At 45.6% G+C, this 26,522-nt stretch overlaps 1 protein-coding gene across 2 annotated transcripts in view; it reads left to right on the top strand.

Annotated features, from left to right (window-relative positions):
- Positions 1 to 26,522, top strand: part of CHD6 (chromodomain helicase DNA binding protein 6) — a 160,918-nt gene that overhangs the window by 123,873 nt on the left and 10,523 nt on the right. For both annotated transcript variants that reach the window (XM_074347288.1, XM_074347290.1), the window contains 13 exons: positions 266 to 468; positions 1,171 to 1,370; positions 2,073 to 2,232; positions 3,049 to 3,138; positions 5,367 to 5,470; positions 10,380 to 10,509; positions 12,217 to 12,277; positions 18,294 to 18,354; positions 19,076 to 19,292; positions 19,516 to 19,724; positions 20,830 to 22,410; positions 25,209 to 25,360; positions 25,726 to 25,932. In XM_074347288.1, coding sequence (XP_074203389.1) covers positions 266 to 468; positions 1,171 to 1,370; positions 2,073 to 2,232; positions 3,049 to 3,138; positions 5,367 to 5,470; positions 10,380 to 10,509; positions 12,217 to 12,277; positions 18,294 to 18,354; positions 19,076 to 19,292; positions 19,516 to 19,724; positions 20,830 to 22,410; positions 25,209 to 25,360; positions 25,726 to 25,932 — 3,375 coding nt within the window. The remainder of the gene's footprint in view (positions 1 to 265; positions 469 to 1,170; positions 1,371 to 2,072; positions 2,233 to 3,048; positions 3,139 to 5,366; positions 5,471 to 10,379; positions 10,510 to 12,216; positions 12,278 to 18,293; positions 18,355 to 19,075; positions 19,293 to 19,515; positions 19,725 to 20,829; positions 22,411 to 25,208; positions 25,361 to 25,725; positions 25,933 to 26,522) is intronic.

The following is a 26,522-nucleotide window of genomic DNA, read 5'->3' as shown; positions in this document are numbered from 1 at the left end:
GGGCTCTTATCTGCCCAGGCCGCTATTAGAAAGACTGCAAAACCAGCAGATGGTGGCAGCCAGCACTAGGGGCTGGGGAACACGCCAACTTCAGCAAGTCCCAGAGAATCCCCTCTGCCAGTCGTGGACACAGCAGGTGTGCTGGGAAGAGCCTTTCCTGCTGCCAGATGAGGCAGGGGTGTGGTTCTTTGTGCATTGTGATGGGGTGATGGGGGAAGAGAGAGGAGGGGCTTGCTTTCTCCCCAACAGTCCTCTCTGTTTGTAGGAAAGCTTAGTGATCGACCGCCCGCGCGTGAGGAAGCAGACCAAACACTACAACTCTTTTGAGGAGGATGAGCTCATGGAGTTTTCAGAGTTGGACAGTGACTCTGATGAGAGGCCCACGAGGTCCAGGCGCCTCAATGACAAAACCAGGCGCTACCTCCGAGCCGAATGCTTCCGGGTGGAGAAGAACCTGCTCATCTTTGGGTGGGTACTAGCTCTGCCTGTTGTTGTGGTGGTGGTATTTGTTATCCCCTCTGGTTTCCAGCCCCTGAGATTTTTCCAGTGTGTCTCGCCGATCACCTCTGGAGTCTGGGCTGGTGGAGGCTCTGCTAGAGTAAGAGAGAAGCGTGCCTTCTGCCCATGACCCCCCTCAGTCACTGCGCTCTGCTGCCATATTGTAGATGGGCCATGGTTTTCTCATATGCCTGTCACAGCAAATCTCTGTTACTAATTTGCTGCCTGGTACTGATTTCCTGCCTTTCCCCTCAAGGATATATAAGGAATCCGCGCAACAGATGTTACAGTTAAGGCATGATTCGTGCAGCAGGGCTCTGGCTCTGGTAGAGTAGAAGGTTTAGCTTCTGGGAGCTCAACATTGCTTTCCGATACTGCAGCTGGACTCTGTTTTAATTCCAGATTTATTCTGTGCTCCAAATACTTTCGTCCCTCCCTTTTTAACATTCTGGTGGCCCTATGAAGCTTTTTGGTTGCTGATGTTCAGGTCACCTAATGACATTTGTCATGCTGTAGTATGGTGTCCTCAAAGGTCTTTCAGGACGAGGCCTTCAGGGCGACTGATAAACCTGACTGAGGATGAAAAGCACTCTGGCTCCTGTTTGTCCGGTGATGTTGAGGGCATGCGTGGCCCTTCCTCCCTGTAACACCCTTCAATATCTCCACTGTCAGCTGGGGCCGGTGGAAGGACATCCTGACTCATGGGCGGTTCAAGTGGCATCTGAACGAGAAGGACATGGAGATGATTTGCCGCGCGCTGCTGGTGTACTGTGTCAAGCACTACAAGGGAGATGAGAAGATCAAGAGTTTCATTTGGGAATTGATCACACCTACCAAAGATGGGCAGGCCCAGACCCTCCAGAACCACTCAGGTGAGGGGTGGCAGGGCCATGCCTACGACGCGTGAACCCCCTGAACTTCCTTCCCTCTTCCTGGGTTGGTCCATTTGCTTACTGTGGGGACTTCTCTTTCTCAGGTGTATTTCAGAATGTTACCTGTGGGAAAGGATGCTGATTCTTTCCATTCTTCCTCAGAATCATGCAGTGTTACCTGTGGTGTTTTGTTTAAGTGCTGTTGAGCCCTCTTGAAGTCCTCCGTGTTCCAGTCCTGCCCACTGATCAGGGTGTCACGGGGTTCCTCCTCTGACTGGGGACTCACACTGTGTGCTCTGTGGTTGGTCTTTTGCATCTCACCCTTCTGTCCCAGTTGCACTTGTCTGTGCGTTTTCTTGTGCCACTTCTTCCCTGTGCTGGGCTGTAGCTCACCTTCAAGTCTCAGATCGAGTGTTCCTTTTTCCCCAGCTAGGTTGTGAGGTCCCCAAGGGCACAGGTGGTGGTACACCTTTCTTGATTCTGCAGGGCACTCGGTAAATTCTTACCGCCTGACTGAATGGCCCACTCAGTGTGGGGACCAGGCACATGTCCTCGCCGTCAGTACTTGGGGGACTGAGGAGGGGGCCTGTTGTCCAGGGCTATGGTTCGCAGCCTGGCTGCCTCTTTGCGACTCTAGCCCAGCTCTGCTTCTGACAGCCAGGTTTAAGCCTCCTTGACCATCTACCTGCCTTTCTGTTTCAGGGTTGTCTGCTCCAGTCCCCAGAGGGAGGAAGGGGAAGAAAACGAAGAACCAGCTGCTGCTCCCAGAGTTAAAGAACGCAGACTGGCTGGCCACCTGCAACCCCGAGGTGGTTTTGCATGATGACGGCTACAAGAAGCACCTGAAACAGCACTGCAACAAGTGAGTGTGCCCCTCCCCACCTGGGTGGCAGCTCCACCTGACCCTGCAGCTCCCTGGGACCCCCGTGGGGCTGTGGGAGACCACTCGGGGTCCCTGTGCCACTGTATGAGGTGTGGAAAGGCAGGCTTTGAGGTCTAAGCTGGGTCAGGATTCATTCGCATTGAAGCCTCTGTAACTCCTTTAACTCCCTTCTCCCCGGGACCTGGCCTCTCTTCCCAGTGCAGCTTGTACAGGATTTTCTGACGTGACTCTCAGGACCCCCTGAGGACACTGGTGATTTCACTGCTGTTCGCCTCTTCCTTTCCCTCCCTTCACCCCCGAGGGCGCATTAGCAAGAGCAGGAGACTGGCCTTGGTGGCCGCACTGTCAGCCTCTCATGCCAGTCGCTTTCTCCTCCGATTTGCTTTGACATTCATGACCTCCAGGCATTTGATGGACATGCATTTGAGATGGTATTCTTTATGTCTTGTAGGCTAACAGCTGGGGTGGGGCACACAGTAACAAAGGAAGAGGTGATAGAAAACGAGACTGTTCTTGTGAAGTTTCATTTTAGGGAGTTAGGGCACCCAGCCACAAAACAATGACAAGTTTGCACATGGATATTTGCATCACTGTACAGTGTCTCTGTTAGAATAATCACAGTAATTTCTGCCAATGATGGCTAGTGTTTTGTTTTTCAGGTGCTTTCTCATGTATTACTTCAAAACCTTGATGACATGGGAATGCCCAGAATTCCCCTGGGTCAGCTTGGGGGTAGCAGTTCATGGGCCACTTGTGGGTTATAACGTGTTTCATTACCGTGTTCACCTTTCATAGGGTACTTTTGCGTGTCCGGATGCTTTACTACCTGAAAGCTGAAATACTGGGAGAAGCAGCTGATAAAGCGTTTGAAGGAACTCCTGCCAGGTAAAACAGGTCAACCTTAATTCCCAGTGTTAAAGAATTGCCATAAAGTACCTGTGGATGGAAATGGACAAACCGCCTGTGTTTCGAGAGGCCCACGTTCCTTCTGCCCAGGATCGGTTACTGGTTGAGCAGGCAGGTAGAGCAAGGATGGTTCAGTCAGGTTACCTACAAGTGAAATGAAGAAGAAAACAGTTGCTTAAAAGCACAGCTCTTGATGAAGTTCTTAGTTGTTTTTCCCCTCGATAGTGTGGTAAAATTGCTTTTCAAGCAGTCATTTCTCTACTTGAGCCATTGTAGGCTAGATACTAATGACTCTGATGCTGGATCCAACAGGTGTGGACTGAAAGCTTCACTCAGAATCCCACTCCTGGCCGTAGTCCTCTTCTCCCTTTAAGTGGTTCTCCTTTGTTTTCTAATTATATTGCTGATACCTTGTCACCTGTTTGATGTGTTTCGCCTTAGTTTTTTAAATTAGTGTTTCCAAAGCTGTAGAATCCTGTGGGAATATCCCAAGATTTGGGGAAATGAGGCTGCCAAACCCCCAGCTGCCACTTGGTTGAGCTGTCAGATAGTTTTTAAGAGGGATCCCCGCACAGCCTGCTTCACCTTCCCCAGGTCTGCAGTCTGCTCCTGCCCAGTACGGTGCTGCTCGTTCCCAGAGGACCCCAGCGGTGTTGGTGTCTGAACTTTGCTTTGCGATTCCCTGGGGCTGTGGTTTCTTCTTTCTCTTGCTTTGCATTGGGCATTGCTAATGGCTTTAGTGAGCACTAAGGAGAGAGGTGAAGGACACGGACAGTCCTGCCTGTGAGGCATTTTGTAATGAGGAGCAGTCATCACAGTGACCCTTACTACTTGATATGCTTTTGGTTGTTACGGTGAGCATTTCTAGTAGGGATAGGGAGGTCGGGTATTTTGGTACAAAGTTTCAATTAGTGAGACATGTAAGTGCAGCAGAATTCAACCTGATTGTTTATATCTGCCGGTGTTACCTGGCAGAAGTAATCTACCTGAATTTACTCATCACTTTGTCACATGCTTTCTTAGACATGTAGATGGATGGCAGTTAGGTAGAACATGGAGAGAGTGAGTCCATTGCCCGCCCTCTTCCCTCCTTTCCTCAATCTTAGCTCTTACTAGTCCTGTTCAAGTTAAATGCCTTATTGTGAAGAAATTGAGGAATGAATGAGGGGGTTCATCCCCCAAAAGTTGTTCAGCCCATGGCACCTTATGGGCAGAGCAGTGAGCCCTGCAGTGTAGACAGATAAGGAGCGCCACCTGGGAAGGTGGGGGCCAGGGAGCGCCACCCCTGCAGCAAGAGCCAGGCCTGGCCCGGTGCAGTCAGCCCAGTGTCACAGTAAGAAGAGCCTGATGGAAGAAGAAACTTCAGGTGTTGCAGAGGGACCATCCCAGGCAGCCAGGAGGGAGGAGCCATGCAGGTAGATGTAATACCCCAGACCCCAAAGCCTTCAAAGGGTAAGAACGATGCTCAGACAATGAGACAAAGCTCTCAGATCATGGACAGAAACTCAAGAGCAGCTGATGGCACCGGCCTGCTAACCCCTGCACATCTGCTCTGTAGGCTGAGCTGTGTTGCTCCCTCTGGCCAGGAGAAGTGCCATTTATGGTCAGTTTGACCCAGCAGACCATTAGCAGACCAGTGCCAGGAAGTCCTTCCTATTTGGCACCTGTCCTCTGAAAGGCCCTTTTCATGTCCCCATGTGTAGCAGTGCAGACTGACTTGTTCTCAAATAGTGCTTGATATCTCTACGTATTGAACCAAGATAATTTGGGCACTTTTCAGCATTTGATCACGTACGAATTCAAATGCTTGAGCGGCCTTCAGATAATGAATACGTTGCTGGCTTTTGCTGTGGTTGTCAACTGAAGGTGCACATTAGAACTGCCTTACATGGGTAGATCCCACAGCCCGACCCCAGAACAGACTGACGATGAGTTCTCCGGGAGGTGCTTTCAGATTCTGCATCAGTCAGTCTGAGTAGAGTCTGAAAGTCAAGTCCATATGTTGCAGTAGCTTCCTATGTAAACCTGGTGCGAAGCCCTGGTTAAGAAACCTTGGCCCCCAGCTGTTTGAATCCTCCCATTTGTTGTTACTTCAGCTTTTCGTCATGGAACTAAGGATGTGGCTTAACACCAGGGTTCAGGCCAGTCTTGTGTTGTTTTCTGTCTGTGTTGACGGAACTCTTGAGTCCGTGCCCTTCCTTCCACAGGGAGCTGGAGGTGCCTCTGCCCGACATCGACTATGTGGAGATCCCAGCGGATTGGTGGGACGCTGAGGCTGATAAGTCTCTTCTGATCGGCGTGTTCAAACATGGTGTGTATTTCAGTGAATGTGTTCTTTCCTGAAAAACTCCGTAGTCCTATTGCACGTCTCTCTTAGAAAGTAGAGCCTCACCTCTGTCCTAGAAATTCGGCCAGACGAATGTGTGAGTCATGGCATACAATGAGTGTCAGTATCAGTGAGAAACTTTGAAAGGGGGCCGCAGAGAGTCTACTCAGTGTGTATCTTCCTCATGAGCCGCTCCTCACTGTCATGCCTGGGACAGCCCTGCTCCTGTTCACTCCGAGAGCCCCAGCATCTGGCCTAGTGATTGTCGCTTGGTGGGCCCCAGGGTTCCTTGAGTGAAGGAACAAATAAATGGGGAAAATGTGAGGTTTAGCATTTCATATGTTTGCAGAATTCTAAGGTCATTCAACCTAATCTGCATATTCCTAGTGTATCTTTTGCCCTATTTGTATGCAGATTTAAGAATAAAAGATGGCATAGACATCCTTTGTTTTAAATGTGGTGACCTAGAAACTAAAGGGGACCGAGGTTTTTGAGTAGCTTGGAAAAACTGAAATAAATGCCCTGTTTCTTCATTTCTGGCACTTTTCTAAGCACCTGCCCTTGCTTTCAGTCAACTGTTAAAATGAATAATGAAAGTGCCAGATAATAGTCTCTGTAATGCGCCTGATTTGCACCTCCCTACCAGGTAAATTAGCCATAAGTTTGAACTAGAGTGCAGGGTTTGAAGTATGAAGAGCTAGGTATGCCTGACACTCTCCTCCACAGAAGCCACTGGCCACGTGTGGCTGTGGAGCACTTGAAATGTTACTCATACAACAGAGCAACTGTATTTTTTATTTTATGTCATTTTAATTAGTTCAAATTAAAATAGCCATGTGTGGCCCCTCCATTGGACAGCGTGGGGTGAGAACTCAGCTCTGAAATGGGAAGAGAAACCATGCGGCCTCCCTATTAAGCACAGTGAACCACAGTGCAGCCAAAACTTGGTTTAATCTAATTTTGGAAAGAACCCAGAAGAAGACAAGCTGCTGGAGACAGCCACATTCCAGAGCACCTGAACTTGGTGTGTGCGGGAAAGCCTGCTGACCCCGTGTCTTACTTCGGTGGTGATTTTAGGGCACATTGCCAAATCCCTGCCTGGAGACAGTGTGATGTGAAAAGACGCAGCCTGAGGTCCCAGCAGGATGGCTGACAATTCACACACTTCCTCTCCCTCCCCCTACCCCAACACACGCCCCACAGACATACAGAAAGCCTTGGTGAATTGTGATGGCAGTGTTAAACCACCTAGCTGAACTTGAAAGAAATTAAAGAAAACCCCAATGAGAGGTCACTTAAAGCCAGAGCTGAAAGCTCAGGGGCTGATGTGACAGCAGACCAGTGGGGCTGGGCTTCTAACACCCTCACAGAAGTGGGAAACCAGCCCCTCCAGGAAAGGAGGGCAAGATTAGGCTTTCTGACTGGCGCAGGGAAGCAGAGCCGCATGGACAGACCACTGATTGAGGAAGAAATGGAGACATGAAGGAGAGAGCGAGATGGAAGACAGGATGAAATCGACCCCTAAAGGGGAAAGCCAAGTTGTTCCAGGCAAGTCCTCACAGCAGCCAGAATAAAACGAAAACAGAGCACCAGCCTGGCAGATAGAGGCAGCATCATACAAAGTCTTTAAGACCAAAAGCTTAATTTGGGATAAAGAGGGTCGTTGCACAACAATGGTGGGTATCATTCACCAGGAAGAGATCGCTAACGATCCTAACGCTAATGGCGTAGCCTCAGAATGTGCTCGAGGGGACAGGACTCTGTGGAGACCCACGCCCCTCATCCCTCGGGAGAGACAGGTTAATATTGGCACCACACCTGCTGGTTTCATAATCCCTCATCAAGGTTTAGTGGGAATAATCAGTTGATCTCTTAGTCACATACTGGAAATGGGAGAGGGACAATCAGGTGATGTCTAAGGTTATTTCCAAATCTAAAACTTCTGCTCAGTGAAGCAGTTTTAGGGGTACAAGTTAATAATTCCTAAGTGGTTCCTGAGCACACCTGTGAGACCTTAAGATGATGCATCACCCATTCCATCCACATTCTCCCAGATCTCCAGTTGAGAGTCAGAGCTGAGGGCAGGTGCCAGGAAGGTGGCGTGTGCAGTGCCTGAAGTGCTGGTGGTGGTGAATGAGGAGCCCAGCAGACACGTTGTAAAGATGGGGGAAACCTAGCCTCTGTACCCAATGCTGGGGCGCTGGCGTTCAGCCACACATGCAGACTGGCTCACTCTTGGTTAGGATCAGACCCACGTAGTTGGACAGTGATAGTGGAGTCAAACCAAGGCTACGCTGGACAGGTGCCTGCTGTTGGCTTCGTGGGCCCATCCTCCTTGGTGTCTTGCAGAGACCAGATCGGATCCTGCTCCTGGCTGAGTGCTGCCCGTCAGACATTCCATGAGCATAGGCTTAAACCTGTCCTCATCTGGGTAATACCCAATCACCCCATATAACTTAGCCCTCTCCGCAAGATAACCAAACCCACACAGCATGTCTCACCAGGTGACAAACTCCTGATACCCAGCAGTCAGTGGAGATGTGACATTTTCAAAGAGCCAAGCCGTCTGGTGTCTATTTTTCAAGGCTATCACTCACTCTCCCTGCCTTGACTCCATGCCCTGGAGACAGAAGTATGAGCTGTCGTGCTGCAGCCATTGTCTCTGTTAAAAAACACCCAGCTGTTCCTTGTCTGAGGTTTTGTGGCTCTTTCAGCCCCCTCCCCCGAGACATAGCCTGCTACCACCCTGCTTAGATCAGACGACTGCAGCCCCAGTTCCATCTCTGAGCTGACCGCCCGTGGAAGAATTGGCCGAGTCTTCAGCTGGGGCTTCCGCTTACAGCAGGAAGGGCCCTGCAGCAAATGTGTTCTGAACGATGCTCTTGACAGCTCTTGATCCCTTCTAGGGCAGCTTGGATTTATGAAATATTCATCAAGATATGGATTTTAGTATTTCTGTTCATATACTTACAGAGGAACTTTTAGACTAAGTGGAAAGAGGCAAGCAGCCTACGCCGCCTCAAAGGCCTGTCATTCTGCTATTTATGTCTTTATGTTGCTGTTGCTGCTCCTTCTCCTCTCTGTTCAGGAAAAGTGTTAGGGTTTTCTGGGGAACTGAATCAATCACGCTTCCCCGCCTCCAGCTTCATAGCTGGTTGAGAAATAGAGATGCAGAATCTGTCTAGACTTCACACCCACACGTGACGAGACGTCTGCAGAATAGAAACGCACGCAGGTAGTAGGTACCTGGAGGAGCCCGGCCCGCTTCAAGCCCTGGCCAGCACAGCTCGTGTGAAGGCCGGACAGTCATGGACAGTTAACCTCCCCCAGCAGTCAAGGGTCAGTGGAGGAAGCCTTCGCCCTCTCATCTCTCAGATAAAGCCTCCCTCTTCTCATGGGGGGGGGGCAGTGGAGACAGCGGCAGGCATTTCTTCAAGACAGGGGCATGGAGGACATTTCTGTTTTGGTGTTTGATGTCAGCTGAGGCAGAACATGGGGAGAGGGTTCTTGAGAACATGAGAAGAGTTCTTCTGCAGTGATTATTGGAAGAGAATCTGGGCCAAACTGATATTCAGTCAGCTGTTCGTTGAGTGTGTGTGGTGTCAGGCCCTATGCTAGGTGCTGAATACATAATGATGAGTAATAGCAGGTACAGATTCTGTTCCCAGGGAGCCCACAATCTCATGAGACTTAACAGTAATCAAATGATTGCCCCAACGAGTAAGAGAGTACGAAGAACTTAGGGCCCCATAGTTCCTCCTGCCGTATGCCTCGTGCGGGCAGCACCTGTCGTGGAGATGGCAGGAGAGTCACTTTGGGTTAAAAGATAAAGTACCTGCACTCCTCAGGGAAAAAGTACCAGGTGCTGCCTGCATGTGAAGGATCAAACAGCGTCAACAGTGATAGTAAAACAAAAATCAATATAGAAGTAAGACACCCAGCAAGTAAAATCAAGTCTGTTACTAGCAGCCAAGCCAGCTCTCCCTTCAGGCACAGCATCTTCTGTCGTCTGTGATGGGGTCTCTCTGCACATATTGCAGAGCTGGAAATTACTCTGTTTGCGCTGTAGGAGCAACATGGAAAGGGTTTTAATGATCATGAAGGAAATTTCCCCCAAAATAGTTTGATACGACAGTAGGTTTGGATCTTTTACGCGACCAAATCCTCCCGTCTCATAAGATTACATTAGATTCAGTAAAATAATAACAAATTCTCATGCACAGTGTTACCAAATTAAAAGTGTTAGTTTTTCATTGTTTTGCCCTTTTGAGGTCTCTCTTCTGGATCAAAAATCCTCCATCTGTTTTTGACTCTGGCTTTGAGTCGGGGGCCATCCCAAAGCCCTGGCCAGTGGCGTAGGATTTCATACTGAGTGTGAGAATATAGAGACAACAGATCTGTTTTAATCCAACTGACAATCACAGTGGTCCTCTTTATATTTTATCCTTTGATCCATCACCCGCCTTCCCTTTCTAGCACTGGGATAAAATTAGACTCTAAGAAAAGTAGGCCTATTCAGGAGTTGACAAGATAACGGCATCCAGAGTTGAGGGGTGGTGCAAGCAAGAATTTGCAAAACCAACTTGCTTGATTTCCTTGCTGTTCAAAAGAATCAAATAAGTGGGAATTGTATCTGTATCTTGTGTGTCTTCGTGGACACAGGATATTTGTATCAGCTTTCGTTTCTGGTCAAGCTCTACTCAGGTGTCCACTTTAGCTCAAGAATCTTCCCCTGACAGGAAATCTCATAGGATCCAGTTATTCTTAAGTAAATATTTTTGTTTGTTTGTTTTGCTTTTTGCATAATAAAGGAAACAAAATGACTGTCATGGGCGCACGGCAGATTTTGTGAGTTCTGACATGACCTCTGTTGCTTCTCATTACTCCTGGTCAGGTTACGAGAGGTACAACGCCATGCGAGCAGACCCAGCGCTTTGCTTCCTGGAGAAGGTTGGGATGCCGGACGAGAAGTCCCTTTCTGCAGAGCAGGGCGTTACAGATGGGGCCTCAGATGTCCCTGAAAGGTGAAGCTGCGTGGACCAAGCACAATGTGACTGGTCATGCCATGAATCTCCCACCACATACACCCAACACTCTCATAGTCTCTCCCTTATAATCTGGCATCTCCCTCAAACCTGAACTGCCTTCCATAATTGCTGCTTTGGTTACATCCTATGATGCTTCAGGCCTTTCCTTTGACTTCTAAGCACTTTGAACCAAATACTAGTTCCTGTCCTTCGTGGGTTCCCCAAGCCACCCACCATCCTGCCCTACTCCTTAATCAGGCTCATCTGGTCAGAGGATTCTCAGGGAAAAATTCAGACCTGTTATAATCTCTCATACTTGGCAGAAAGTTAAGAAGAGGCACAGCAAATACAGGCTTCCTGACCTTGAAATGCCCCAGATGAAATTCCAGCGTTATCTAAGGATTCCATGGTCCATGAATAAGGTGGACTGAGAGCCGCTGCTTGACAGCTGTGGCATTCAGGTCTTGTCAGTGGGTTATGTGCAAAAAAGTATGGAAGCATCCCCTTTGTCTGAGTTTTGTTTCCTTTTGGCATAACCCCAAAATGTGTAAATTCATAGGAAAGCTAAATAAACAGCCAAAAATTGTGGTTTTCCAATATATATATGTATTTGGAAAACATAGCATCTATCTCTTAGCTTGTGTTCAGTAAGTTTTTTTGCCTGATCTTCTCCCTAGAAGTAGCAGATACTAGTTCGCGTTTCCTAGGGCCGTGGGCAAGCCCGGCGTGAGGGCACACGCTACCAGGAGCCCCTGAGCATCTTCAAAGGCTGAGAAAATGATGAAACGCATCTTCCATCTGTCCTTAGCCCCTGATGAAGACTTCAGCTACCACAACATTTCCTGCCCCACAGATAATAAAGATGCATTCAAAGAGATGTTAACAAATGCCCAAAGGACTGGTCCCCAGTGCTGGATTCACTGGGTCGGAGAAAACACTACTTGGGGGAGGTACCCGGACGTGCTTGTATTTTTGTGGAGTAGCTTTTCTTTCTGTGGGTAAGCAGTAAAGGTAGAAGGCTCCTTCTGCCTCCAGGGCCTGACCAGCAAAGAGAAGACTATTTGAGACAGAAATCCTTCGAATTTGATTTTAAAGGAATTGTGAAAAACAGATAGGCATCAGCAGTGGTTAAGCTCACAAGAGAGAAGACATTAGGCAGCAAACCTAAAGACGAGCAGCTGATGGTCAAGAGGCCAAAATGTCCTTCCTTAGCAGGCACAGCAACGCTCCCTTCCAAGGAAGTGACTGCTGCCAAATGTGATTCTGTGCGAAGACATCCTACTGTGTGATCTGGGGGTTGGCACAGCAGGACTCTTGGTTTGCATGGCTATCAGTCTCCAGAATCTGTTCTTTTATCAAAGCCACATATTCAGATAATTCTTGATGGGCAGGAATTACGTTTTTAAAGATAATATTTTTGTTGAATAGCCTGCCTCTGAACTTGCCTGAGTAGATCATTAGTCTCATGCCAGAGTTTCAGTTGAGTGGAGGTCCTTGTACATAGAAGTTACGACACTGGAAAAACCCAGATTTTGAGGCCTATGGGGAAAGGGATCTGCTAATATTCTCTTTGGTCAGTGATTTAGGTGGTTTTCTTGCAAGCATCTTGGTTGCAAAATAGCTCCTACGTGGTGTACAATGCTTTTTATTTTTTTATTTTATTTTATTTTATTTTAATTTAATTTTATTTTAACTTCTATTTAGAGGCAACACGGATAAAGAAGACAATACTGAAGACAAAGTAGATGGCCTCCAGAAACAAACGGTGAGTGAAATGTGCTGTGTTGGTGATTCACATGATTTTTAATATCAGGAGAGAAATCCCCATCTTGGTGTAGTGGTCTTGGGGAACTCGATTGCATTGCTGCAGTTTGCGTTTTCCCCAACATTTTATTATAAAGATTGTCAACACACAGACTGCTTTGCACTTTTATTCTAATGAAACTTTTGATTTGAGGTGACTTTGCAACTGTAAGATACGATACAGGGAGAGCCTGTGTACCTTAAACTTTCCCACCATGGGAACATCTTGCAAAACTGGTACAGTATCACAGCCAGGATGCTGACAGTGATAGAATCAAGATACAGGACATTTCCAAGACCACAGAGATCCGTCTTGTTGCCCTATTATAGCCACATCTGCTGCCCTCTTTCTTCACCTCATTTTTCATTCCTAGCAACCACTAATCTGTTCTCCATTTCTATAATTTTGTCATGTTAAGAATATTACATAAATGGAATCATACAGTATGTAACCTTTAGGGATTGGCTTTTGTCACTCAACATAATTCCCTGTGGATTGATCCGATTGTTGTCTGTAACAATATATTCATCCCTCTTTGTCAATGAGTCGTGTTCCACTATCCATCCTTTGAAAGGCATCTGGGTTGTTTCCAGTTTTTTACTGATGTGAACACCTCTATAAACATTTGCATACAGATTTTGTGTGAACATACATTTCCATTTCTTTGGGATAAACTTCCAGGAGTACAATTTCTGAGTCATATGGTAGTTACATGTTTCGTACTTGTACCATTTTACATTCCCACCAGTGATGAGTGAGTGATTCACTTTCTCCTCATCTTCACTGGCTTTTGGAGTTGTCACTATGTTTTAATTGAGCCATTCTGATTGGTATGTAGTGATAACTCATTGTGGTTTTAAATTTCATTTCCCTAATGGCTAATGATGTTTAACATCTTCTTCTATGCTTAATTGCCACATGTGTACCTTGTCACTGAAATGTTTCTTCATGTCCTTTGCCCATTTTCTAATTACGTTGTTTCTTTGTTTTACTGTTTAAATTCTTTATATGTTCCAGATACTAGTCTTTTGTCAGATAAGTGGTTTGCAAATATTGTCTCCCATCTTGTAGTTTGTCTTTTTATCCTACTCACATTGTCTTTCACAGAACAAACATTTTAGATTTTGATGAAGTGCAATTTATCAGTTTTTCTTTTATGGTTCACACTTGGTGTCAAGCCTAAGAACTCGCCCATCCTAGATCTTGAAGATTTACTTCTGTTTTTTTCCTGAAAGTTTTAATAGTTATACATTTAAGTCTGTGATCCAGTTTAAGTTAACTTTCATTAAATACAATTATGTTGAGGTTCTTTTTTTTTTAATCTGTTGATGTCCAGTTGTTCTAGAACCATTTCTTTTAAAAAGCTATCCTTACTCCATTGAGTTGTTTTGCTCCTTTGTCAAAAAATCAGTTGAGTGTGTTTGTGTGAATCTATTTCTGGGTTCTCTGTTCTGTTCCATTAATCTATTTGTCTATTCCCCTGCCAATAGCATATACTAGTAACAGTTCCTGTAGCTGTATCTTAAGATCGGGTAGACTGATTCCTCCTGCTTTTTCAACATTGTTTTAGCTTTTCTTGTTCCTTTGCCTTTTTGTAAACATTTTAGAGTAGTCTTATCTATATCTACAGAAATTCTTGCTGGGATTTTTATAGAAATTGTATTAAATATATCACTTTGGGGAGAATTGACATCCTTACTATATTGATTTTTTTCACTATACTAAAGCTTACTATGTATATCTCTCTGTTTCAGTCTTTGATTTCTTTTATGACTGTTTTATAGTTTTTCAGCAAAAATGTCTTCTACGTGTTTGTAGATTTACCTCTAAGTATTTCATTTTCTTTGGAGTGATTGTAAATGGTGTTATAATTATGTTTATCTTATATCCTGCAACCTTGCTGAACTCAGTTCTAGGAGTTTTTTAGGTTTCTTGAGATTTTGTACATCAATAATGATGTCATGTGTAAATAGGGATAGTTTTATTTCTATCAGATCTATAGTCAAAAGGAAATTCAGTCTTTTATCATTAAATATGATGTTAACACTAGGTTTTTTGTAGATGGGCTTTATCGAAGATTAGAACATCCTCTGTATTCCTAGTTTTCTGAGAATGTTTAACATGAATGTATGTGGAATTTTGTCAAACGCTTTTTTGTACCTTTTGATATGATCATATGATTTTTCTTATTTAGCCTATTAACAAGGTAGATTACATTGATTTTTAAATATTGAACCAGGCTTGCATCCCTGGATAAACTGAGATGAACTCTGCTTGGTCATGGTGCATGAATCTTACTATTGAATTCTATTTGCTAATATTTTATTAAGAATTTTAAAATCTATATTCATGAGAGATACTGGTTTGCAGTTGTCTTTTGTTACTGTGTTTGTCTACTTCTGATATTGGGGTAGTGTTAGCTTCACAAAATGAATTGGATGTTCCCTACTCCCCTGTTTTCTGATAGAGATGATCTAAAATTAAGTTCTTTAAACACTTCATAGAATTCTCCAGTGAAACCATCTGGTCCTAGAGATTCCTTTTGGGCAGAGTTTTTACATTATGAATCCAATTATCTATCTGTTTTGGGTAAGTTGTGGAGTTTTTTCAAGACACTGGTCTATTTCCTCTAAGTTGTCAAATTTATGTGTTAAATTGTTCATACTGTTTTCTTATTATCCTTTTGACGTCTGCAGAATTTGTAGTTGCTAGTCCCTTTCTGGTTCCTGATATTGGCAATTTGTGTCTTCTTTCTTTTTTCTTACTGTTCTTACTAGGGATTCGTCTACTTTATCTTTTTAAAGAATCAGCTCTTTGTTTCCTTGATTTTCTCTATTACTTTCTATTTTAAATTTCATTGATTCAGCTCCTTATTATTCCCTTCCTTCTGTTTGTTTTATTTTCCTCTCCTTTTTCTAGATATTTGTGGTTGGAACTTAGATTCCTGATTTGAGACTTTCCTGCTTATTTAATGTGTGCGTACAGCGCTACAAATTTCTCTTTCAGCATTACTTTAGCTGTGTCCCATAATTTTTACTATTTATTATAAATAGTAAAATTTGTAGTTACTGTGTTTTTATATTCATTCAGTTTAATGAATTTTTTAAAATTTTCCCTGAGACTTACTCTTTGGCCCATGAATTGTTAGACACGTGTTACTTAGTTTCCAAGTATTTGGAGCAGTGGACTGTCAGACTCCAAAATATAGGCATGCTCAAGATGGAGAAATCGCAGGTTAGAACCAATCCATTGCCTTTTCTTTGACAATCTTACTGTCAGCGTTCTCTGGGACTCTGCACCCTGAAATGACTGATGCATGTCCCTCTTCTGAGATGACCATTTCTTTCTGACTGATTCACATAGGCAGAAACTAGGACACTAAATGCTCAACTGCAGGCTTCAGAGGCAGGGCTTTCTGTGTACTTCCTGTGATCCCAGCCTGTCACTGCTATCGCACGTCACACACACACGTTAAATTGGTTATGTGACTATAAGATTATGACTTCTTTTTCACTTGGGCTGCTGCTAAGCCAGGACTTCTCCTTCCTATCATTGCTAGAGAGGGGCGAGCCTCCAGGAGAGAGCAGGAGACAGAAAAGGCATTTATCGGTACCAGAATCTTTCCTTCCTTGAGAGTTTGGCTAAGGCCAACAGAAACTGTCAGGGAGACTGGAAAGGAAGCCTGCAGGTCATGTGTGTCTGCCTCACACCAAGCCGGGAGCTGCCTCTGGGGATTCGGGGTATGGCAACCCCACGTCTGCCACCCGTTCGTCATACTGAGGCGCGCGGTAGCTCTGGAGCCTGGCTCCCACGTTCTATAGGCTATAGAACATTTCTCAGCCTTGAAGTGTCAATAATTATGATTTTCAGCATTCAAAAGATCTTCATGGATACTGTGAGGATACTCAAAAAATGTTCTCTATGGCAGGAAAGGATATAAGGCATAGTTGGTTGTTTTTTGCTTGTTTTTTATAACTACCTGAATAGTGGGGAAGGGTGCGATGGCGTGTTTAAGTACTGCTTCAGAATGGTACATTAGATCAGCCTGAGGTTTCCACTCTTCACTGATACTAGGTGGCAGGAAACAATTGTGGCCAAAGAAGAGAGGTTAAACTAGTATTCTCCAATTCTAAATATGTTTCACTCTCTAAATCAGATTTTCAATCAGGACTCTGCTGTTTTTGGGTAACTTATGGGTAACGTGTAGGCGCTCATCAGACACTGTGTTTGAAACCTAGCTTTGCCCCTTGATAGCTATGTGATCCTGGCAAGTTAGAGAAATTTCTAGGGCTTGTTCTCTGCATCTGTAAAATGAAGGTAGTAATACTTTCTATCTGGTGAAGCAGCTCTGGTGACTAAAGGAGATAAGCCATGAAAGCGTTTTGCTCAGTAACACATAGTTCTCGGTACCATCACCTATCATCACTGTTCTCGTAAGAAAGAAGTGCACACCTGCTCCTCTCTGCCTTTTCAGGGTTTTCTCTTTCAGGTCCTTCCACAGTATTAGGGGCCCAAGAGTGGTTTGCATTCTAACTATTGCCAGTCGTGGGTGTCTGTCCATTCTTCCTGTGCTAGGTTACTGCTCTCCTGTGCTGTGTGTCCCAGTTTCCTGTGAAGGGCCAGATAGTAAATATCTCAGTCCTGGAGGCCACAGAGTCTCCGTCATCTCTTCTCCTTTGCCTTCTCCTCCTTCTCCCCCTCCTCCTGCTCCTTTTCCTCCTCCTCCTCCTCCTCCTCCTCCTCTTCCTCTTCCTCTACCCTTTAAAAATGTAAAAACCATTCTCAGCTTGAGGGCCACACAAAAAACAACCTACAGGCTACGGATTGCTGACCCTTATTTTGATCTGACCCTGAGCTCCACTGTGGCCAAAGTCCTGAATCCTGGGGCTGTTCTTGCCCATCACTCAGGTCAAAAGGTGCTAGTCAGAAAAACGAGAAGTTAGGTGGGGAATGGATGAAACATGTGAAGGGGGGATTAAGAGGTACAGACTTCCAGTTATAAAGTAAGTCATGGGGATGTGAACATGGGGAATAGAGTCAGTGAGACTGGAATAACTTCGTATGATGACAGGTAGTAACTACATTGTTGGTGGTGATCATTTTATAATGTGTACAGATGTTGAATGGTGATCATTTTATAATGTGTACAGATGTGTACTATCTTATACACCTGAAACTAATATAATATTGTAAGTCAACTATACTTCAACAAAAAATAAGTTCTTTGTGTTAAAAATGGAGTTCAGTTGAAGACTAGCAGTCTCTTCACCCACGCCCAAACTCCCACTTGCTTTATGTATAAGGAGCTTTTAAAGTTCCATTCCTGAGACCAAGAAAGGGTTCATAAAGGACTCCATTAGAACCAGCTTGACACATACTCCAACTTGGATAAGCTTTATGCCTGTGATATTACTCCAGATCCCGGAGCCTCGGATCGTGATTTTAATTTAAAATTCCTGGAGTTTTGCGCCATCAGGTCTCATGACTGGAGCAGTCATGTTTTAGGAAAACAGCGTCTATTGCTGTGAAGTAAACTCAGCATAATGAACATGAGCATGACACTTTTACACAGCAGAAAACCAAAAATGCAGGCACATGCTTTGTGAAGTGACAGTATTAGATTGCAAGTGACGATGGTAAAGCAAATATTTAAATTCGCAACTAAAATAGTGCGCGTAAAGTGTAATTGCCCGGGGAGCATGCCAGTTCATCATTCTTCAAGCTAATTCTCTACAGGCAGACTCACTCCACACAATTTCAGGGGAAAAATGCTTATTTTAAATCGACTGCTTTCTGGCTCTTAGAAGATTGTGCCTAAGTAAGCTTTATTTATCAGGGACCATCTTGACATTTGAGGTGTTCCTGGGCAGGAGATGTCTCCTGCACTTCTCTACCCCTGCTGTATACAAGCTGGCTATCTGAGTTGATTTCTTCTGAGCTGCAATTTTGCTGATGGGATGACTTCATTTATCCCTAGGAGAGTTCCAGTGATGGAGCTGATGGCATTTTTGGTGAAAAGAAGGATGACAGCCGGGCAGGTGAGACTGTGTCCTTCTGAAGGCAAAGAAAAGCAAGGTCCCCATTTGTAGTTATCCTGGAGTTCATGTGTAATTTTTTTTTAATGCTGTTTTTTAAGAAGTTTCTTTTTAAAAGCCAGTTAAGTTGATCTTCATCAAACTCTGCCAGAGTCACACATAGAGCTTTACATGACTGGCAGTCTTCCTCCACCTGGCATTGAAATTTTGCAGTGAAATGAAGTCAGGATGGAGTCTCAGAGATAAAAAGAAATAGTGGTTTCATTGATTTTTTTTTTCTTTTTTTTTTTCCAAGAAAAGTTAGGGGTATTTTGTTTGTTCTTTTGTTTGTTTTTCTGAATTCAGGCTTAATGGAGGCTTTGGCGTTTGGGAGGCCCAGCTACACAAAAGCCCATAGTTCTATATGGAGACAGCCATGGAGGGGCCGCTTTATTCCAATGCCCAGAGTAAGGTCCTTGAATCCGCTCTGCCCCCACAGACAGGCACATTTGTATTTGAGCGAGAATAGAGCCAACCACACCTAAAGCTGCTTCTAACACAGAGCTGCAGCCCTCCCGGCCACGCCTGGCTCCTGAGCTGCTTGTTAGACAGCGGCTACATCCGTTAAGTTACTGAGTCAGCGTTAGTTTTACTTAAACAAAGGGAAACAACAACAACCAACAAAACCATTCACCTTCGTTTTAGTTCTGTTTGTAAATACTAATATCCTCACTGATGTTTGAAGCCCAGGATGGCTCCGACCCAGACAAATCACCCTGGCCAGTTTCATCCGCCCTCACAGCCCGTCTCCGACGCCTGGTCACTGTGTACCAGCGCTGTAACCGCAAGGAGCTCTGCCGACCTGAAATTCTGGGACCAGGAAGCCAAGGCTACTGGGTCCAGGAAGAGATGTTCCGGAGAACCTCAGAGATGGATCTCATCAACAAGGAAGTCCAAAAGAGGTAAAAGCCAGCTGAAAGACTTGAAAGAGTTGGTGGGCCGATGGGCCATTTTTATTATAAGCCACCACCCAACTTAACTTAAATAAAAATAATAAAATAGATAAACCAGCTCTGCCTGCTTTCTTGATTTCATGGTCTTCCTAGCAGATGCTCGATAAGTAGTTGTTGGCTTTTTTTTTTTAAAGGAAAACAGCTCACGCTCTCTTTCTGATTCAATCTCAAGGTGGACCAGGAGAGAGCAAGCCGACTTCTACAGAACAGTATCTTCCTTTGGTGTCGTTTATGATCAAGAAAAGAAAACCTTTGACTGGACTCAGTTTCGCATCATTTCCCATTTGGACAAGAAGTCGGACGAGAGCCTGGAGCACTATTTTTATAGTTTTGTGGCCATGTGCCGAAACGTCTGTCGTCTGCCAGCGTGGAAGGATGGCGGTGAGAAAACTCTCTGTCAGTATATCCCACGTGGGACAAGGAGAGAACGTGCTTATTTTCAGGGTACAGAGTTACTTTAGGTATAATTAGAGAAGTGGAGCCTACCTGAAAAATCCAGGTAAAGACAAGTGGGTTTTCACAAGTCCGTGAACTTCTAGTTGGGTCCACCCTCATAAAACAGAATCTCTCCCACAATGGTGTAGTGCCAGCAAAAACTGGAATTCAGATTAAAATGTCACAGAAATATTGAAAGCTACAGTTATTTACCTTTTCTAAAGTATGTTTAAAACAAAAACCTCATAGAGATTTATCCTACTGTGAACTTTGCACCTTCCTTGGATTAAATCTTAACTGTTTTCTCATGTGCTGACTTACAGCTATGGAAAATGAGTAGCTGTAATTAAACATCCCCTGCTCCAGTAGTGACCCCTTCTGAGAAATTGCATCCTGGCTGGAACTTGCAGCAACTTCCTCCTGGTCCCTCTTCAGTTTCATGCTAACGGATTAACTCACTGTGGACCATGTGACTGTATTCTAGGAAATCCCAAACATTGAGCCTGTTCTGTAGGTTCTGGGCTGACGGCAGCATATACACACATCCCACCTTTTGCCCCCGTGTGGCATGGTTAGGCTGTTTTCATTAAAACCAGAGAGCCACATAGATTGGAAAGATCTGGACCTTGGAGTCACACTGACAAGACCTGGACGGACTGGTTCTGCCACCTCGAGCAAGTCAGCTTATCTGAGCCCCCTTCCTCGTCCTTAAACAGGGATGATGATGGTTTATCATAGAGTTTTTGTGAGAATTAAATCACACATGTAAAGTACCTGGTTAGAGGAACGCCTAGTACATGCTTATTGACTGGTATTTCCGAAACTGGAGTTCTCACGTTCTTCTTTCACCCTCACTGGGTCTGTCCTGGTTTCATAAAAACCTTCCATTCTCTTTTCAGCTTTTCACTTCAGCAAGTACACACACACATCGAAGACTGCCTTGCTGAGGACCCAGGGAGTTCAACTCTGTGCTCAGAGATGCAGGAGCTCAGGTGGGCAGGAAATGTCCAAGGGCCACCTTAAGTGACAGGCTGTGTGTTTACCTTTCCAGGCCCCCCAGATCCCAGCATCTACGTTGAACCCATCACTGAAGAACGGGCCGCAAGAACCCTGTATCGCATTGAACTGTTACGGAAGGTTCGAGAGCAAGTGCTGAGATGTCCACAGCTGCACGAGCGCCTGCAGCTGTGCAGGCCCAGCCTCTACCTCCCCGTCTGGTGGGAGTGTGGGAAGCACGATCGAGACCTGCTGATCGGCACCGCCAAGCATGGGCTGAACCGCACCGACTATTATATCATGACCGACCCCCAGCTGTCCTTCCTGGACGCCTACAGAAACTATGCCCAGCACAAAAGAACTGACCCCCAGGCACCAGAGAGTCTCTGTTGCCTTTACCCGACCAACTCCAAACTCTATGACTCTCTTACCTATGCTCACATGAGCAGGACTTCCGAGTCCCTTGAACATGAACCTGAGAATCTAGTGAAAATAGAAGGTAGAGATGACCATCTTGGTCCGCCCAGGGGAAGCTTATGTGACATAACGTGTGAAAACTTTATTTCTAAAGTTCAGGATGTCATTTCCATCACCCATGATGAAAGCCTGCTGCCTGACTCCTTGGAGAGCATGATGTATGGTAAGAAGGTGTTGAGCCAAGAGCCAGGCTCTTTTCAGGAGAGCCCAGGCACCAATACAGAATCTAGACCCGATGCTCTGGCCGTCTCCGCAAGCAGAGATGGGAACTGCCAGCCTGGTGGCCATGAGGCAGAACTAGCCTCAGGCCCCTCTCTTATGGATACTTTAGAAGCAGGGGTAGCTCAAATGAACATTAAAAATGAAAAACATTTGTTGATGTCTGTTTCAAAGGAAGGGGAACTGTGCTGCAGCGAGACAGGACAGAGACCTGAAGGCATTGGGCAGCTGGACACCAAATGCTTAGCCTCCCCTTCCTTGGACCAAGGAAATGAAAGTGGGTTTGTAGACATGTGCAATCTGAGTGTCTGTGACTCCAAAAGAAACCTGTCGGCAGATCAGCAGTTAATTGATTTATTAGAAAACAAAAGTTTAGAGAGTAAATTGATTCTGGGTCAGAACTACAGTGATGAAGAGGAGGAGGAGGAAGAAAATGAGGATGAAAACCTAGACCTGGCCGCAGGCATGAGGGAAAGGCCAGAGGTCTCGCCTCTCACCGAGCCCGCTGCTGCCATGCCAGGGGAGAAGAGCTTTGGCTTCGTTTACAAGGAAGACGAGAAAGGAAGCCTGGAGGCCAGAATCCAGCATCCTGAACCTCAGGGGGCTTTTCTCCCGACAGCCTGTCAGTGTCACTGCAAACACATGGAGAGGTGGGCGCGCGGCCTCGAGAATGACGAGTTTGACGTGGAGAAGCCCCAGCAGTATAACCCAGACCTGTACAAAAGCAAAGCCAATAATGTCGCAGTGGAGGGTGAGCCCGCTGCTGTTCCTTCAGCGCTGTTTCAGGTGAAGCACGAACTTTTAAAAGAGCCCTGGAAAGACAGCGCAGAAGGGAAACAGGGTTTTCCTGTGTGTCCCGAAGGAAGTGAGCTCAAGTCGGAAGACATGGATTTTGAGAGTAGAGACGAATATGACAGAGATGGAAACTGCCAGGGTCAAGGTACAGTATGTGGGACCTTGAATTTGGATCAGCCAGTTCTCATAAGACAGTCCCTGCATAGAGGGTGTTCAGAGTTTTACAGCTTCTGAAATGGACCTACTTAGAGTCGCTGTGTGTTTAAAACCAAAGGTCACAGGCCTTGGTCTGAAAATGACACAGAGTAGCTTAACTCTGATCATTCCAGAATATTGAGGGTGGTTGTAGACAATCATGGCACCTTTGCTGTGTCAGCTGTGTGGTTTGGGCAGGGGCTGTGTGCTGTTATTTGACAGATGCTAGAATGGCGTCAAGGGGAAGTAATTTGTTCCTCCACTAGTAAGGTTGCTTCAAACTGGGTAAAGTAGAACAGCCGGGGAGCGTCAAGAACCTGCAGTTTAAAGGATGTGCAGTTAATTTTTAGGACTCCACAGAAATACGAATGAACATGATCCTTATTAAGGCGAGCAAAGGTAGTGCCATTTATTCATGTCACTGTCAAAACCCTGTGATGTAATGTCGGTGCATTGGGTTGAGGGTCCTTTTAGTAACTCAACAGAAATAAGAATGACCAAATTGCAGGCAACTCAACAAAAATACAAATAGATTTGACCTTTTAAAATAGGAAAATCTTAGATAAGACTTCAAGTTGGAAGGAATTTTTAAATGTTAAGACTTTAGACAGCCCTAAGATTTCATATATGCTTCGCAGGGGTGTGACCTCAGTGACTAGAGATCCTGAGCAACAGATGGTTTCTGATGTTTTCATCTTGTTTTTTACGTCTTCAGACCCAGTAGGGCATATTAGGCTGAACAAAAAATAGTTGTTTATCCTTGTCAAAAAAAATCCAAAATACAGAAGAAAACCCTATTCAGGCCTGGCCTGGTGCCAGGGACCGTGTGGTGCTCAGGTTCTCAGGCTCAGCCGGGCTTTCCCTCCTGGGACAGTGACTTCCACTCAGGAGGGAGAGAGGAGCTCGGCTAAGCTCCCTGGTTTGTCCTGCTCCCTTTTTACTTCTGGACTCCCACCTTTGGTTTTAGTCTTGTGATTGCTGACTGTCTTGGGAAGGGTTCCAACCCCAAATTAAAATACACACGCTAGCTAGGTTGAGGACAAAGAAACTGAACGGAAAGGAGCCTCAGCGGCTTGTAGACCCAGCCAACCCAGAAGGAGTCTGCCTAGGACCTTGCTCATCCTCCTCACCCCAGGCCACGAAGGCTCTGCGCCACATCTGGAGTTACACGTATACATTACTTTTTGAACGCTGTTGGAGGATGGGGAGGATCACCGAATAATCAATCCTAGGAAATCCAGACAGTCAAATGCGGATAGGGGACAGGGAACGGCCTGGTTTAAAGGAGAACTGCTCCAGCACTGATGTCCTTTGGTGGCAATGTCGGGCTGGCCACATCGGGGTGGAAGGCAGCAGGGAACTTGATAAGCTTTGGTGAGCGCCGCAGAGACCCCAGAAAGGATCCTCCACGCATCTGAGAGGTGGGCTCGGTGGGGCAGAGGGGCCTGGCCCTGCCTCTGAGACTAGACGTCCACAGCGGAAGGCGCAGTCACGGGTGCTGCTGTCAGGGCCAGCCCCAGATCTCCCGGCTCCTCTTCCAGGGTTTTCTCTCATACATCATTCTGCTTTCCTCTTAAAATTTAAATTCACCTTCTCTGCTTAAAACCTTTCAGGTGCTCCCAGTGGGGAATCTAGAATAAAATTTGAATTTTCTGTCATGGCCTACGGAGCCCAGCATGATCTAGTCGATTCTACCCCTCCAGCCTCATCTGTGTGCTATTTCCCAGGGTGTCTCAGTCCCTCAGCATGTCCAGGGTGCCTTTATCTTCTTGGGTGTTCTTCAAGTGGCCCTCTCTGCCAGCCTTCCCTTCTGCTGTCGGTTTTTCCCCCTTATGCCCTATCATGGCACCTTGTTTCTTTCCCTTTGTAGCACTCACCCTGGTTAATAATTGTAGTTATTCATCTGTTATTAGTGCATTTTCCTGACTTGTTTCCCTCATGAAGCTGTAAGAGCCTTGAGGGCTAGGGCCACATCTGGCTTGGTTTTTCCACTGGCTTCGGCCCTGCTCCTGGTAAGGGGTCTCTGCTGCCCCCTGGGAGACTTGCTACACAGTCAAAATTGTGAGCTCCACATTTCAGAGGACAGACATCCCTTGTCATTTCACCGTGAAAGAGGTTCCCAACTTTTCCTGGACATGACACTACATTCAGTGCATTCCTTGTCATCGCTGTTAAGTGGCTCTTTGAAGATCTGTTTCACATTGATAATAAATGTTCACCATTGAAGATTGAAAGAAGAGTCACATATCTATTTCTTTCCATCAGTGAAGTAATGTAAATGTTCTAGGTTTCTTTGCATCAGTTTTTACATAGATCAGGTCTGTTTTACTTTTGCTGTAAGTTTCAGGACTTTTCATCCTTCGTCATTAAGATCAGCCTCTTGCTGTGTCCCGTTTCATAGACTGTCCCTTCAGGTGTATCAGAGTATAATGTTCACTTTCCTCTCGTCCACTCCCCTGAACGGGGAAGCCTCTTTGTGGTCACTCATCTTTGCTGTTGTTGTTTGGTTGTGGTTGCAAACTCCTATCAGGTGACTTGCATGAGTATCCCTAGAGCAGGATCTGCCTTTATGGCTTACCTGATAGAGTTCTTCTGGAAATAGAAGGCATGGTAATTAATATTCAATTAAAAATAGCACAGAATGGGCTTATTTTCTTAAAAAAAAAAAAAAAGATCGTATGTCCTGATCTTTCAGATCATTGCTATCTTCCAAGTGCCTAATTCTTTTTTTTTAACCTTTCTTCCCAGATTATCCCGGGAAATACTCTGAGGAGGAGAGCAAGAGCTCAACTTCGGGCATCGCAGGAGACTTTGGGGATGACCTCCAGGAGGTGCGGGCTCCCACCATTGCTCAGCTGCTCCAGGAGAAAACCCTCTATTCCTTCTCCGAGTGGCCAAAGGTACCTGCCAGAGCTTGCATTCCCCATCCAAAGAAGCCTCCTCAGCTTTGAATTCTTTACTTTAAACCTTTTAGAATACTTCTGAGTAACAGACTCAGAGAAATGTTTAGTATCTTTAAAAGGTATTAGTTACATAACATGAAAGATTATATGCACCTAATTAGACCATAAGACAAAAGTGTCAGCTTATCTTCACATCTGCAGTGCTGTGGGCTTTAATCTTCCTTGTCCAGATGATAACATGTATTTGAAGACTTGTAAAGTGAGTACATTTGTATGTGCCCTTTTCTAATCAGCTCTTTCTGGTTAGCAACTTGATTTTAAAGGACTTGGTGAATTTGTGTAACTTGGTACCTGTTCCGCAGGATCGTGTGATAATCAGCCGCCTAGATAACATCTGCCACGTGGTGTTGAAGGGGAAGTGGCCCTCCAGCCAGCAGTACGAGCCCGTAGGCACGCTGCACACCCCCCTGTTGACCCGCAGCGCTGGGTCTCGGAGCAGCCTCTCGGAGCCAGAGGCATCAGAACACAGCTTCAGCAATGGCGCAGCATTGGTGGCCCAGATGCAGAAGGTGAGGCCGTGAGAATGCTGTTGACCTTGCAACAAAGGAGAGGGACAGTTTGCAATCCTTTAGTCATTCATTCAGCAAATACTTACTGAAAGGATCAGATTTGGGAGTAGGGGAAGCCATTGGGGTTAATTGAGGAATTTGGATTTTGTCCTGTAGGAGTGGGGAAGCGTGTGATGAAAGCAGGGTTTTACAGCTCAGTTGGAGTGGTATGCAGGTTCGTGGGAGATGAGGGTCAGGACGGGGTCGTGCCTTGGGGGGCTGGAAAACAGATGGACATCTAAGGAAGAGAGAAAGTTCTAGACCAGCTTAGTGGCAGAGTAGATAGAAAGACAGGGGGGCTTCAGTGATCTGGTAAGCGTGGCATGATGACTAATGTGTGTATAAGGAAAGGGAGGCATGAATGGACCAGGATGTTCAGCACTTGGAGGGCCGAGAATGATGGCAGCTGATAGAAATTATGGAAATCAAAGCAGGGCTGAGTTTTATAAACTCAAACTAAAACTCAGGTTTGAGATCTGTAGTTAGCACACTAGCTCTCACTCTCAACTGCACGTGAGACTCTGCTGGGGACCTTGAAAAGCTGTAGATTC

Source organism: Camelus bactrianus, chromosome 19, assembly GCF_048773025.1.
Source record: "Camelus bactrianus isolate YW-2024 breed Bactrian camel chromosome 19, ASM4877302v1, whole genome shotgun sequence".
Taxonomy (NCBI): Eukaryota; Metazoa; Chordata; class Mammalia; order Artiodactyla; family Camelidae; genus Camelus; species Camelus bactrianus.
Note: the sequence above shows the minus strand (reverse complement) of the source record. Positions and strands in the feature narration are given on the sequence as shown.